General features: G+C 50.1%; 1 protein-coding gene across 1 annotated transcript; it reads right to left on the bottom strand.

Moving 5' to 3' along the window:
- Positions 1-1,826: 1,826 nt before the first annotated feature.
- Positions 1,827-12,708, bottom strand: TMEM98 (transmembrane protein 98). Its single transcript, XM_089900797.1, has 6 exons — positions 12,367-12,708; positions 11,109-11,240; positions 10,016-10,049; positions 7,927-8,042; positions 5,190-5,249; positions 1,827-3,910 (listed from the first exon to the last, which is right to left on the bottom strand). Exons 1-6 carry the CDS (start codon positions 12,495-12,497, stop codon positions 3,703-3,705), a joined length of 681 nt encoding a protein of 226 aa, XP_089756923.1. The 5' UTR covers positions 12,498-12,708; the 3' UTR covers positions 1,827-3,702.
- Between the last annotated feature and the right edge of the window lie 578 nt (positions 12,709-13,286).

Genomic DNA, 13,286 nt, shown 5'->3' with positions numbered 1-13,286 from the left:
TCTCTTCCTCCATTCCTAGATAGTTGCCCACCCTGCCTTTCTCCCATGATTGAGTCATGAGCCTCTCAGACTCAGCGGGAAACATGTGCTCAGTGGCATCAGGCACATCTATGGGTCTTGACGTCTAACGTCATAGGGTATGAAGTAAATGACTCTATCTAAATTGCAAATCTGACCAAATCATTCCCCAGTTAAACCTTTTCCAGGGTCACCATTATGCTCAGGATAAAGCTTCAACTCCCTAATATAACATCTTAAGACCCTCCATGATCTGCCAACCTGTCCAACCCCACCCTCGCAGCCCACCCTCCAGCCCTCCCCCATCACCTGCAATTCTCAAATGAGTCATGCTCTCTTGGCCCTGGACCTTTCCCATGTGGTCCAGTCTGCCCGGAACACCTCGATAACACTCTGCCCAAAGTCTCCACTCAGGCATCAGCTCTTCCCAGGTTTCTTCCCTATCTCGATCCCGCCCTTTCCCTGTCCTGTGCCTGCTCAGGGGCCCCCGGCTAGGCATCCCTCCCTCATTGCCCTGGCCACAGTCATGTTTCAATCAACAGCTCATTTGTCTCTGCTTCTTAAGGCCAGGGATTGTGGCTTTGGTTCCATATCCCCAGCACCTAGCACTATGCTTCCGCCTAAGTAAACAGTACTTGTTTGTGGGAGAGAAGGGTGGAGGGAGAGAGAAGAGGAGAAGGGAGGGAGAGGAGGACAGAGGGAGGAGGAAATAGACGGAAATTCTTCATTTGACACTTTCCCAAAGTGTCCAAGGTCATAACGCAACTCAGGGACTTTGAACTATAAGTCATTTTCTGAAGATCAGGCTCATGTGGCCACACAGAGTAGAAAGGGTCTCTGAAGAGAAGGAACTCCTGGAATGTGGCGGTCAGAGTAAGCACCAGGGTAAGTCCGATGCCAGGAACACGTGTTCTGTCTGGGAGATTTCACAAGCTGCAGGAGACTCTGGGCTGCGCTCTGGAGGAATGCAAACTTGGGCAGTCAACCCTGGGAACACTGATAAGGGGCCAAGAGCTTTGATTGCCTTCCTGTTGTGAACATATTTGGGGTGGGGCGGGCACAAGGTTGGGCCAGTGATTCCAGAATTGGGGCTATTTGGTTCCAGAGCTCATGAACAGAGCTTAGACAGAGCCATGGTAACTGGGGTGACACCATCTCGATCAGCTGCATCAGGGCACGGGGCACTTTGGAGAGAGAAGCATTAACACTGGCTAATCAGTACCAGGCACACAACTGGACATTTCACATACACTGCTTCATGCGATTGACATACCAACCCAATGAGGCAGTAGCCTTGATTTTACAGGTGAGAGAGCTAAGGACCAGAGAGGTTTAGAAACTTGTCCAAGCTCACACAGTCAATGACTGAGCCCAAATTTGAACCTAATTCTGTCTGACTTCAAAGACCTTGCTCTTTTCACCCTCAATTCCTATCCCTAATTCCTTCTTCATTCAGAATTTGAGTCTGATGCTCCTACGCCAAGGTAAGAGGGGGTGGGGGTCATGGAAGAAAATCATGGAAGGAAAGATCTATGACAATATACACAGACACTAGTGAACCAGGGCCTCAGGACGCGTCCATCGTCTGGGAAACCATACCTGGCTGGACCCCCAGTGCTTGCCAACCAGTCCCTCCCAAATGAGGAGGCAAGTTCAGCCAACTCCCAAAGGGCTAGAAGAGTCCCACCCCAAAGACAGTGCTTCCACCTCAACCATCAGTCACCAACACCAGCCTGATCCAGAGACTTCTTATTTGTCCTGCACTGGAAACAAAAGAAAGGCTACACAGCAGTGGAATCAGAGATCTTGCAGCCTAGCAGACACTTCCAAGGTCTTCAGCCACCTCTTCTCACTACTAAAAGGGCAGCATCTCAGAGCTTGAGGAAGTAGGTGGGCCAGGACTTGCCAGGGTTCAGAGATGCGAGGTGGTGCTGGGAAACTTCTCCACCTCTAACCCCACACCTTGTAGATGGTATTTGAGAGATTAAGGGCTCTCTCTGGCTTAGGGCTCTGGTCCAGGTTAAAATGCAGGGACACTGACAACCATGGCAGCCACTGCAACCTTAGCATGGTGGTTTCCAGTCTGCTTATGAAAGCAGGTATTGAAAGGGAGGGGAAAAGACAAAAACAGGAGGACTCTGGATATCTATTGGTGGAGGCCACAGATAGAAAAGTCACAGTGACTCTGTGGACACTGCCCATTCACAGCTCACCAGCAGGACAGGGAAGTTACCTAGCATGTGTTCAGGGCTGATGGGAGTGGACAATCCAGTAAGGTGTCTCCCCTGTCCTCAGGAATCCCTCTATGCTTCCATGAGAGTTGAGCCCCAGCTTCCCTCTCCTGACTCCACCTCCCCAAGTGGGAATTGGTGTGCACTGTGCTGGAGAGAAGCATCTTGCTTTTCAGGAGAGAATGAAATTGGATGGATGACACATCTCAATGACAAACAAGGCCCCAATCATGGACTTGGGAATATGGGTTCCTGGTTCTCTAGAATCAGGCTGAGGGATTTGCTGACTTGAATTAGGACACAGAAAATGAAATGGGAACAGACATGGAGCTCCAAACATGCTTAACAGCTTAGGATATGAACGAAGGCAGCCCCCAAGCCAGGGCCCTCTCCCAAGAATGAGGTTGGCTCTGAGATCCTGGGAGGAAAAAAAGTATTTCAGGTGTTGCTATATGCTTGTGATGGAAATTATAGAATTTGGATGCAGTCTGGATTATACAATTGTGATTCTGGGTCCCCCAAAGGTCTCAAGTCATAAAAATGCCCCTCATCTTTCAGTACTTGCCAAACAAGCAGATACCAAAAGAAAGGGGACCCATCTTTCATGGATGTCATTGGTAGTGTGGAAACAATACTTCATGGTGGTATCTTCACCTCTGCCTGAACTCTGGAGGGTCTCTGAATATCTTATTTTGAGTCATACCCACAAGGCATCCTTGGGATTCTTAGCCTCTCTCCTTCCACCCTCAGTCCTCAGACAAATACGTCCCACCACACACCGTGCATCGGAATTTGACTACACAATCACACAATTGAGGGAAAGCTAAGTATACGTTTACTCTCCACCTAGTGGTAGCTAGGTAAAATTGCAGGCATAATGATAAAAAGGGAATGATCAACTCTACGTTGCTCACCTTCAAACCCAAACCTGTAAAGAGAAGGAGGGACCCAGATGCCTCAGGGACTGGGCAGATAATACAAATAAATGAAACAGGCCAGGTGAGAGAGTACAAGTATTGTCAAGAGAGGCAACTCCTAGGTAGTTCCAATTGATTGTCCTCTGTGGAAAATGCAAATGAGAGTTGCCTCAACTTCTGATTGTTCGAGAGAAACCAGACATTCTGATTTAATGTGAAACCTCCTGATTCTTAGATGGTGGCTGGATTTTCTTGAAAACACTAGGTGAGCTAAATAAAGCTTACAGTCCTCCAGTTTTCAAAGCTCTGCTGTACAGATGGTGACTGTCATCTCCCCTAACTGTGGGATTAGACTGCCACTCACCAGCCACCACTTGTAACTACAACAGAGGCATCGACTGCTTTACTACACACACACAGCTGGACTCCCCAGCCGTGGAGAACAACTAACTCTACAGGAAGAAGTAGAAGGCACAGATGAGCCACCCAGCCATGGCAGCAGGCTGGCCCCGTGACCAGCTGCTGGCTGGTAGGCACTAAATGGCCGACTGCTCCTGCAGGAAGCCTTCAGGGCCTGGGAGACCTTTATCTGGCTCTGAAGCCAGGGCTGCTTCTCGAAGGACTTCCAAGTGCTCCTCGGCAGCTGACAGCGACTGGTCAATCCAATCCAGGCCCCCGGTCAGGTGGCAGGCATTCCTGGTCACCAGCACCAGATGACTGACAGACAGGAGCAGGGCAGTTGTCCTAGAAAAAACAACAGGATCAGGTTCCGAAGGATCTAAGGGACTTTGCCCCAAAGCCCAAAGGGATAGAGTCTAGACTGGTGTTCCCCAAGCTGGAGTCCCTTCCTTAGGAGGTTGCTGAGTATGTAATTTAAAGAGGGTTCGATGCTCAAAGAAAGTTGGGAACATCTGGGTTAAACAAAGGTAACTGAAGCCCTTCTCAGATGATGCACATGATAAATCTCTAAGGGGAGAATGTAATACTCTGAGTCTCACTAACTTATTTAACACTGGGAACCCACTTTCTGCAACACATCCATTAACACCTCCCAGAAGAGGGTTTTGTGGGACAATCTGGATCTAGTCAATTGGATAAGCACATCCCCAGCTGCTGCCCCCTTGAAGACAGGATATTCATACCCCACCTTGAGCATCACTTAATGATTCTGAATCAATGAGGCCCAGGGCTGGTTTACCACATCCTAAAACATTTAATTGCAAACTAAATTGAGGAGGAGGCTTTTTTTTTTTTCAGTATTGAAAGATTCAGTACAGAATATCTTCTATATAGCGAGTGTGCACAGCGCATTTGGGAATGCATGACAGATGACTAGCCCGTGAACACAGCTGGGCAGTAATAGGAGTGGGGTGGAGAGACCAACTGAGTTGCCGTGACCCACAGCCTGTCTGGCAATTATCACACAGTGGGCCTGTGAAACAGTCATATAAATCTGAGAGACAAAGGAACATTTTTTTTTGTAAGTGGGTTTATAACTGGTAGAGGAACATAACAATCTCAAAAGCCTAAGTACACTCTGCGTATTAGGGGAGGATCATGAGACAGGGGTTCCTAGGTACATCCTGTGGAAGGTGAGCACAGCTTTAGCTGACCTGTCACTTGCATTCTCATTTCCTGCCCACCAGCCATACCAGCAACCCACTGGGCGGCACTCACAGCTGAGGCATGTCTGCTTCCGGCACCCAAAGAGCAGAGAGAGCTATGGGGGAAGTGGGAGGGAGGGAAGGTGCAGATAGGACTTGGCCTGGGTGGACATTTAATCACAAAAATTCAAAATTTAAGACTGGCTCTTCCTCCTCTGGGGTTTCAGGAAGAGCCCTGGCGTCCAGCATCCAGCCAGGCTTCGTTCGCTGGTTGGCTGACCATTACCCAAAGCCCAGGCAGCCTTGGGAACCCACCAACACAGCTCTCTCCTCCACAACCCGAAGAGCCGACCTCACAGATCTGATAACACGGGGAGCCTCCACCATGAAAAGACACTCGCCCACTCCACCCCTCTCACCGGGCATCCAGGAGCTTCGGGTCCAATGGGGGGTACATTGACTTCACAACATCGTCCACTCTGGGGGGAGGCAAAAGGTTTTCAGTATTTTGCTCTTCTTATGGCCTTTTCTCCTTCCTTTCTTTCCTTATCCCTATGCTTCTCTTTTGATATTCCAGACCCAGTCTTTAGGGACTTTAACTGCATTCTCAGACAGGGACTTAAACAGAAAGACTTAAGATTCAGTTTAGAGAATATTTCTTCTGGCTTTGTTTAAGCTCCAATGGTCTAAAAAGTACAAGTTCCCACATCTGGAATGATATTCAAGATATACGACTATATTTGGACTTCCCTGGTGGCGCAGTGGTTAAGAATCCGCCTCCCAATGCAGGGGACACGGGTTCGAGCCCTGGTCCGGGAAGATCCCACGTGTCGCAGAGCAACTAAGCCCATGTGCCACAACTACTGAGCCCGCGTGCCACAGCTACTGAAGCCCGCACACCTAGAGTCCATGCTCCGCAACAAGAGAAGCCACTGCAATGAGAAGCCCTCGCACCACAACGAAGAGTAACCCCGGCTCACTGCAACTAGAGAAATCCCGCGCACAGCAACGAAGACCCAATGCAGTCAAAAATAAATAAATAAATTTATTTTAAAAAAAAAAAGATATACTACTACATTAAAATAGCATATTGCCAAACAATATGTAAAGTCTGATTGACCTCATTTGCAGAAAAATGAATAAACAAAAGCTGTGAAATGCAGTGGGCAGGGGTAGTCTGGAGGAATACTCACCAGTCAACAGTGATTACCTCCCGGAATTAGGATGGGGTGGAATTAGGGGGTCCTTCACTTTTCAGATACTCTATTTCTGCAGTGTTTTAACTTTTACAAGTGTTTATTACTTTTACATTTAATTTTTAAAAAATGGTTAAAGGTAGTTATATAGAACACTAAAAAAAACCTCCAAGTTTAATTCGAGTTCAAACTACTCCATTGGATTTCTTTTAGCACACGGTACAGTTCATGGTTAATTTTCTTTTAATCAGATTCTAGAAGGAGCTACTACTCATTCTCATTTACATGGTTCCAGGTTTTCATCCAAATCCTTGCTCTTGGACCACCCGATAGTCAAGAAGCAAAAAATAACCATGTATTGTTTGATTCCCAAAGGCACTTGAAAACAGATGCCCTTGAAAGTCCTTGTCTTGGGACTGAGGGGCTGGTGTGGAAGTACAGAGGTGTGGTCACTCAGTGCCCATCTTAGCCGGCCCCTTTCTCTGCCCTGCAGCTGAAGCCACTCTTCTTGAAACTAACATGCTATCAACACACTATATGAAACAGATGGAGCAAGAAAAACAGTGGAGACAAAAAACGCCGAAGGAGAAAGTGTGAGGGCAAAAAGAGAAAGCAAGGCCCCTGATTGATTTATGGCAGGGATCATTCTGGAAGCAATCCAAGGTGCTCTGTAGGACGGGCCAGTGAGCACCAGGTGAGGTCTGCCCTCTGAGCGATGCCACACCCTGTCTCTAGCACCACTGCTAATCCTGACCACCCAGGACTTCACTGGGACTCAGAAATCTCAATCTCTTTCCTCCTCCGAGCCCTCCTGGCGATGCTGCCTTGTAACCTGGGGTCACGTGAATTCGTCTGGCCCCTGGGATGGCTCTCAGAAGTAACAAGAAGCATGAGGAAGGTCCAGCAGATATGAGCAATGCAGCCTCTACCAATCACGGGAGGCCAGAGGAAGGTCTGGTGCCTGCCTGCCCAGAGCCTGGGTCGGAGGGTCTGCAGGCCAAGGGCCCACCTAGGCTGATGCCACTCAAGTAGCCACACCCACCTGGGGCAGCTCCAGAGAAAGCCAAGAACTCTTCGGGATTATCTCCCTCCCACGTTCTCAACTCACTGAACTCCCTGGACAGAGTTCAAGTGTACCAACTCTTTCATGTTCCCTCCAAGGGCTGGTTCCTCGTGATCTACCCGAGGCCACGGCAACGTGGAAAGCGAGGACCCCTGGAACTTCCGAGGCTGATAAAAAAAACATCCTCAACTCGGAAAAACTCCCAACTCAGGCACATCCACGTGCCAGCCACCAGATGGCAGCACCAACTTAGCACCACCCTTCCCTCTAAGAGAAGGGCTTTATTTTCTTCACAAGATCGAGCCCAAATGAGGGGGTGGAGCTGTTGACTACAATCCTGCTGCTTGCCTCCCACGTGGTATTCTGCAGACAGCCTGGAATTTGGGAGATCTGAATGATCTCTTCACCTCCCACCCGGTCCTGGAGGCTGCTGGCTGGGCCCTGGATGGGGCCGGGGGTGACAGCACAGAGACAAGGAGCTGGTCTACAGTACAGACGCCAGCCAGGAGGAGGTCACTGCACACAGGGGTGTGGGCACCAGTGGGAAATGTGCTTGCTGGCCCGGATCCCAGGAAGAAGGTGTGGCAAAAGGAAGGAAAGCAGCCCCGGCTGGCATGGGACCGAGGAAGAAGGAGCCAGTCAGCACTAGTCATATGCTGGCATTTCCCAAAAAGCCTACAGGAGGAGGCACTCTGGAGGGGAGGGGAGCCGTTTGACACTGCCTTAGCCTGAAAGCCTCCCAGCGTCTAAACCCTCCTGGGTGCCCTGGGAATGTGTAGGACATAAACCACTCAAGTTGCCCCTGGAGTGTCTCAGGAGAGCCTGGTCTTTCCCCCATCTCAGCTGCTGGCCCCTCCCCTCCCCCTCCCCCTCCCCCGAGGAGTATGGGGACCTCACCTGGGGCTGATCCGCTTGGCCACCACGATGATGTCACTGACACTGGCTGAGGTCTTCATCTTGGCCCCCGAGCCCATTGTCATGGCAACAAGTTTTTCCGTGAGAGTGTGACAAATCTACCACAGCAGGGAGGAGAGAGGTGATCAGGAGGGACCCAGCTCCCCCGAGGGCTTCTGCCAACCCCACAAAGCCAAACACGCCCCCCATCTCACAGCTGAGCCCCCTAACCTAACGGACAGATTGAAGTGAAAAGTACACAGAGATGAGAGGAAATGGGATGGAAGAGGCAAACCCCAGGATACGGCCGGGTGAGGAGGGAGGGGTGGGAACCTCAGATCAGGGTCAGGGTTTCGGCTTAGAGAAGTCTGAGCTGAAATAATCTGTCTAAGAAAAATCATGTGCTCTAATTTCACCTTCTCACTTAAGGGCAAAAACCTATTTTCTCTCTCGATTCCTTCACCTCCTGGCTTCGTCTTCCAAAGCGATAAAGATTGCCATGGGCACCCTCAGAACTATGGATGGACAAAGGGCAACTGTTCCCTTTAAGCACATCCTCCAAAAGTGGAACTTATTTCAGCACTTTTCTAGGGTAACATTTTCCCAGGTTTGTCAAGATGATGATAAAAGGGCCTTGGAAAAAAAGCAGGAAAACAGCAAGACTAGGACACGTGGCCTCTTTCATCGTCCACCAACAATGCTGGCCGCCCCCAAAGCTTTGCTCCCCACTTTCGCACCTCCCCGATGTCAGAACCTGGATGTGCTTCAGGCCCTGGCAAAGAAGTTCCATCACTTGCCTTATACTTGGGGCTGGAAAAGAGAGGCAGAAAGAAGCCCAACAGCCCACCAAGGAGAGAGCCCAGGCCCTTCCCTCGAGGCCCCATCACAGGGATTCAAGGGCATGTGGCCAAGCAAAAGGGCCTCGGGATCCCAAGAGGAAGATGAGAGGCTCTCCTTTGATCTAAGGATCTCAGGATGGACCACTGAGTCCAAGCCAATAAGACACCTTCTGGCTGATTTAACCCACACCTCAGCTGTCATTCATTCCCCCTCCTCCAATAGGCAAGGGCAGGGGACAAAACCCAGAGCCAGGACACATCCTGGTTGGGAGAAGGGGGGTGTAATATGGTGTCATTGTTCTAGACATTAGACCCATGTATCTCCATCTATAACCACATCTATACCCCCAAGAGATTCTTGGGATTCAATAATAAGCCTGGACTCTGGGACAACAATGTCCCACCAGGCTCTTCTTTGTCCCCCAAGAGAACAGCTGAAGGAGAGGTGGGATGAAAGACTTTTTAATATTTTGTACTGAATGACACTTAAAGCTGTCTTTTTTGAAATCTTGAATAATTGCTAGACAGAAACAGAAATGTGTGCTTCGCCAGGTTACTGAAATGAATGATATTTGCCATTGGCCAAACATTTCAATATTATTATTATCCTATTAAGTAGGAGAGCGTCAGGCAAGAATTGAAAACCAAATGCCAAAACTATAAAAATCACCCCAAACTATAAAAATTTCCCCAAATGCAAATTGGATGCAACTCTCCACCCTGTCCTGGAGGCTGCAGGCATTAGAAGAAAAAAGTCTGCCTTCAAGTTGAAGTACTCACGGTTTGGCTTTTTTTTAACACTGACTGTCCCGTTTGGCTGACTACTGTCACAGTCAAAGAGGGCTGGTGAACTTTCTAGTAACTGCAGAAGCCCCAATACAGAACTCAACTTGCTGTCGAGGGCTGAGCTCTCTGTTCATGAAAGAAAGTGCCCAGGAGAAGCTGAGAAGCCCCGCCTCCCCCTAAACACAGTCCCTATTCTGCACACAGCTTTCTCCGCGGTCAGTGAAAATGCGGTTAGTGACTGCCTGTATGAGGACCAGGTGGAAAGGGCCTTGAGAATCCTAAAGCAGGACAGGCCATCCAGGGGCAGCAGAAATGAACAGTAGAAACTCCAACTGTCAGGCATGTTACAAAAGGGCCTCCTGCACAGGTCAGCGCTCTTCCCAAAGTTCCTTCCCCTCGGACAGTCTGTGGACACGGATGCTTTGGTGAGCACCCCTTATCCTCCTGGGGAAACCGCAGAGTATTACCTTCAAGATGGCAATGCAGTGGGACATGAGACCCCTGGGGAGACAAGAAGCATTTGTCAGTACAGGCCCACCTCCCTCCAGCCACCACCTCCGTGCTTCATCCAGTTCTGACCAGCGGGCACAGCTGGACACCACCTGAGAACAGGGGTGTCCCAGCGATTAAACGAACAAGCCCAGGAGCTAAACCAGGAGGCACCTTCTGTCCCATCTTTCCCTTTCCTCTCCCGCACCCAACCATGCTGTTTTAGAGCTCTGAGCTTCTGAGACTGTTTCCTCCACCCAGGGAATCCTTCCCGGTATCCTCAGCCTGGGCGGGCCGGTGGTTAAGACTCCGCACTTCCACTGCAGGGGGCACGAGTTCGACCCCTGGTGGGGGAAGTTCTGCACGCCGCACGGTGCGGCCAGAGAAGGACCCAGGACAAAAGGCACCCACTCTGGGAAAGCCTTCACGAAATCCAGCCCCACCTCTGGCCAGGCAGCTCTAGACGCCACCTCCTCCGCGTGTCCACTGCACCGCGCACAGAGACCCCCCTCCATCATTTCTGAAATATTGTATTTTAGTAGAATTCTGCCTCCACTGCCAGTTCCATAGCTGCAGCGCCTGGCCCAGAGCCCGCACATCACACCTGTAAACATTGCCCAGTGAATGAACGGCTGAGTGACAGGAAAGGGAGCGGCACACTCTTCTCAAGCTACAGCATCTCCTGGTGGGTGGAGGGATCTCCGAGGGAGACACCGGAGACAAAGGCAGCATCCCTGGAGCCTGAGGGTCAAATTCACAGGCGCCCCAAGGATAACCCAAGCACATCAGGGTGACTTTAGAATAACTCTGCCTCACATCTATGGGCCTCAGTGTTCAGGTCTACGAAATGGGGAGAGCAAGGACAAACACTGTGGTGTCATATTCTAAGTTCCCTCCACAGTGAAGGCAGGGGAAAGAGCGGCAAATGACACAGTGCTCCTTGGTGCAGTGACAGCGCTCCTGGGCACTCAGTCAAGGGCTCTGGAAAAGGAGGCCACGTGAGGGCACCCGGGAGCCTGGGTCGTCCTCCCCAGGCAGCTGCAGGAAAGCAAATGGTCCCCAAGGCCTTACGAGGCATCTTCAATCCAGTCTTCGTTCTCCAGAATGGCCTCGATGTGGGGGTTGGTGATGACGACATCGTCCAGTTCTAGCTCTGAGGGCTCAGACTGGGTCTCCATGGCGCCGATGAGGTCCACAATGGGCCTGGAAGGAAAGCCCAGCTAAGTGGTTTCAAGATGGACGACCGCTGCCGACGACTCTCCTCATCGAGGCCCACATATCCGCCCGAAAGGATAAAGGGAGGGAGTAAGTTAAAGCAGGGACTTGCCCTGGAGCCAAACCTGAGGCTAGTGGGACTGCACTGTGGGCAGGGCACATGGCTAGACAGTGAGTCAAGGAAGTAGAGGCACGAAAACACAAGAAAAGTGATACAGAACAAGATGCGCCATTAAGAGAAAGACAGGGCTACGACCACAAGAATTACAGAGATGTACTCGACAGGGCTGCTCCTGTGGGACAAAATCATATCCGTTTGTAACTTATTCGCCCTTCACACCTACCTTTAATGGAAAAGCTGAAGTTCCTATTACTCAAACTGACCTGTTCTGCAGAATCAACTCCTGGGAGCGACCTTGGTCCACCGGCACGGCCCCATCCCCTCCAAGTTATACTAGAGAAGCGGGTGAAGTAAAAATACCTCCTACTTTACAACAGGGTTCTTGAAAACATGCGACGCCACAGCAGAGCTTTCCTGGGTCATACAAATGGGCACTGACTAATTATTAACCACTCAGCAGAGATGATGATAGGATTCAGATAGAGGGGTAAGAGAAACTAAGGGTTTAGTGGCCAGGGTCCCTTGGGATCTATCCATTAAACTATCCCTAAACTGAAAACGGCATCTTGCTTAAAAGTATGTTTCTCATGAAGAAATCCGAGCAGAGAGAGAGGCGATCCTATGCTGGGGTTTCGCAGCCCCAAGTGTCTGTTGCTTAGATGTGTGGCTGGAATGTGGGCATTGGATTTCTGTTCCTATGAGTTTGGCTGGAAAGGGATTTGGCCTGTCCAAATGCTAAGTGAGGTGGCCAGTTTGGGAGAGATTTGTGCTAGGTGAACATGTTCAGAGACAGAGTCCGAGGCGGCTCAGCATGTTGGGGGAGCTTGAGGACCATTATTAAGCTCTGAGGTCTTTACAGGGAGGACAGCCTTTGGGTACCATTTTAGAGGTAAAAAGCTGAACGACAGTTGCCCAGCACCAAACTTCTTTTTCTTTTGTCGGGGCCCCAGGGCACAGCCCCTCTCTCCTCCTTCCCCTCCCTGGGCCACTCACTTGGAATCATAGCGCTGCAGGAGATCTCGAGGCCGGCAGTAGCGCTGCCTGCAAACCACCACCAAGGCTGCAAATGAGGCCAGAAAGATGGTGGCCAGCACACCTATGGCAACAATCACCACGGTCTCCATGCTTCCAGGTGGCTCCCTCAGTCCCGGTCAATCCCCCGCATGGGCTGAAGCTGGAAAGACACAAGGGCAGAGCAGCCGGGTAAAGAAGCAACGCTAAGTAGTGTGGTGGTGGGGTCCTCCCCGTTGGCGGGTTGACGGGGAGGGCAGCTAGGTCCCCCGAAGTCACCTGGAGAGACCTGAGGGCCTGAACAGAATCAAGACCCATGCCCCAAATTTGATCTTTTCCTTTACTAAAAGTGTTTGCTCCCCAATTAAACGGGGATGGCCTTTTCAACCTGGAACAAAAGGAAACATTGCCACTAGCACTGTTGTTTTCACATCTGCCCCAGGCGCATGAAAGAACACCCACCTAAGAAGAAGGGTGGGACTGTAGTTCCTGAGGGTCTACTCTGTGCCAGGCACTTGGTATGTGTTCACTCTTCTAACGATCCTATGAGGTGGGTAGCAGTATCCCCATTTTACAGTTGAGAAAACTGAGGTCCAGAGAGGTTACGTAATTTGTCCAAGTTTACGTAGTCAGGAAGCAGAAAGCCATCCACTCAAACTGAGATGGACGTTCAGCTCCCTTGTCCTTTCTAAGGAGGAAAGAGGATTCTAAAAATTCTGGGGAAAGTTTCGATTGTGAGTTTCAGTGTTGGAAACTTACAACTGGTATTAAAGTGTTTGTTGCCTATTCACTGCCTGTTTTCATTTAGGTCTTTCTTTCACACCTATCTTAAACTCATAAGCTAGAGGAACAATGGCATCTCAGGGAAGCATGTATTCACAATGTTATTTCATTGCAGGTCT

Source organism: Delphinapterus leucas, chromosome 19 (assembly GCF_059928025.1).
Source record: "Delphinapterus leucas isolate spDelLeu-1000000601 "Yukka" chromosome 19, BTC_Dleu_Yukka2, whole genome shotgun sequence".
Lineage (NCBI taxonomy): Eukaryota > Metazoa > Chordata > Mammalia > Artiodactyla > Monodontidae > Delphinapterus > Delphinapterus leucas.
This window is presented reverse-complemented; position numbering and strand designations above follow the sequence as displayed.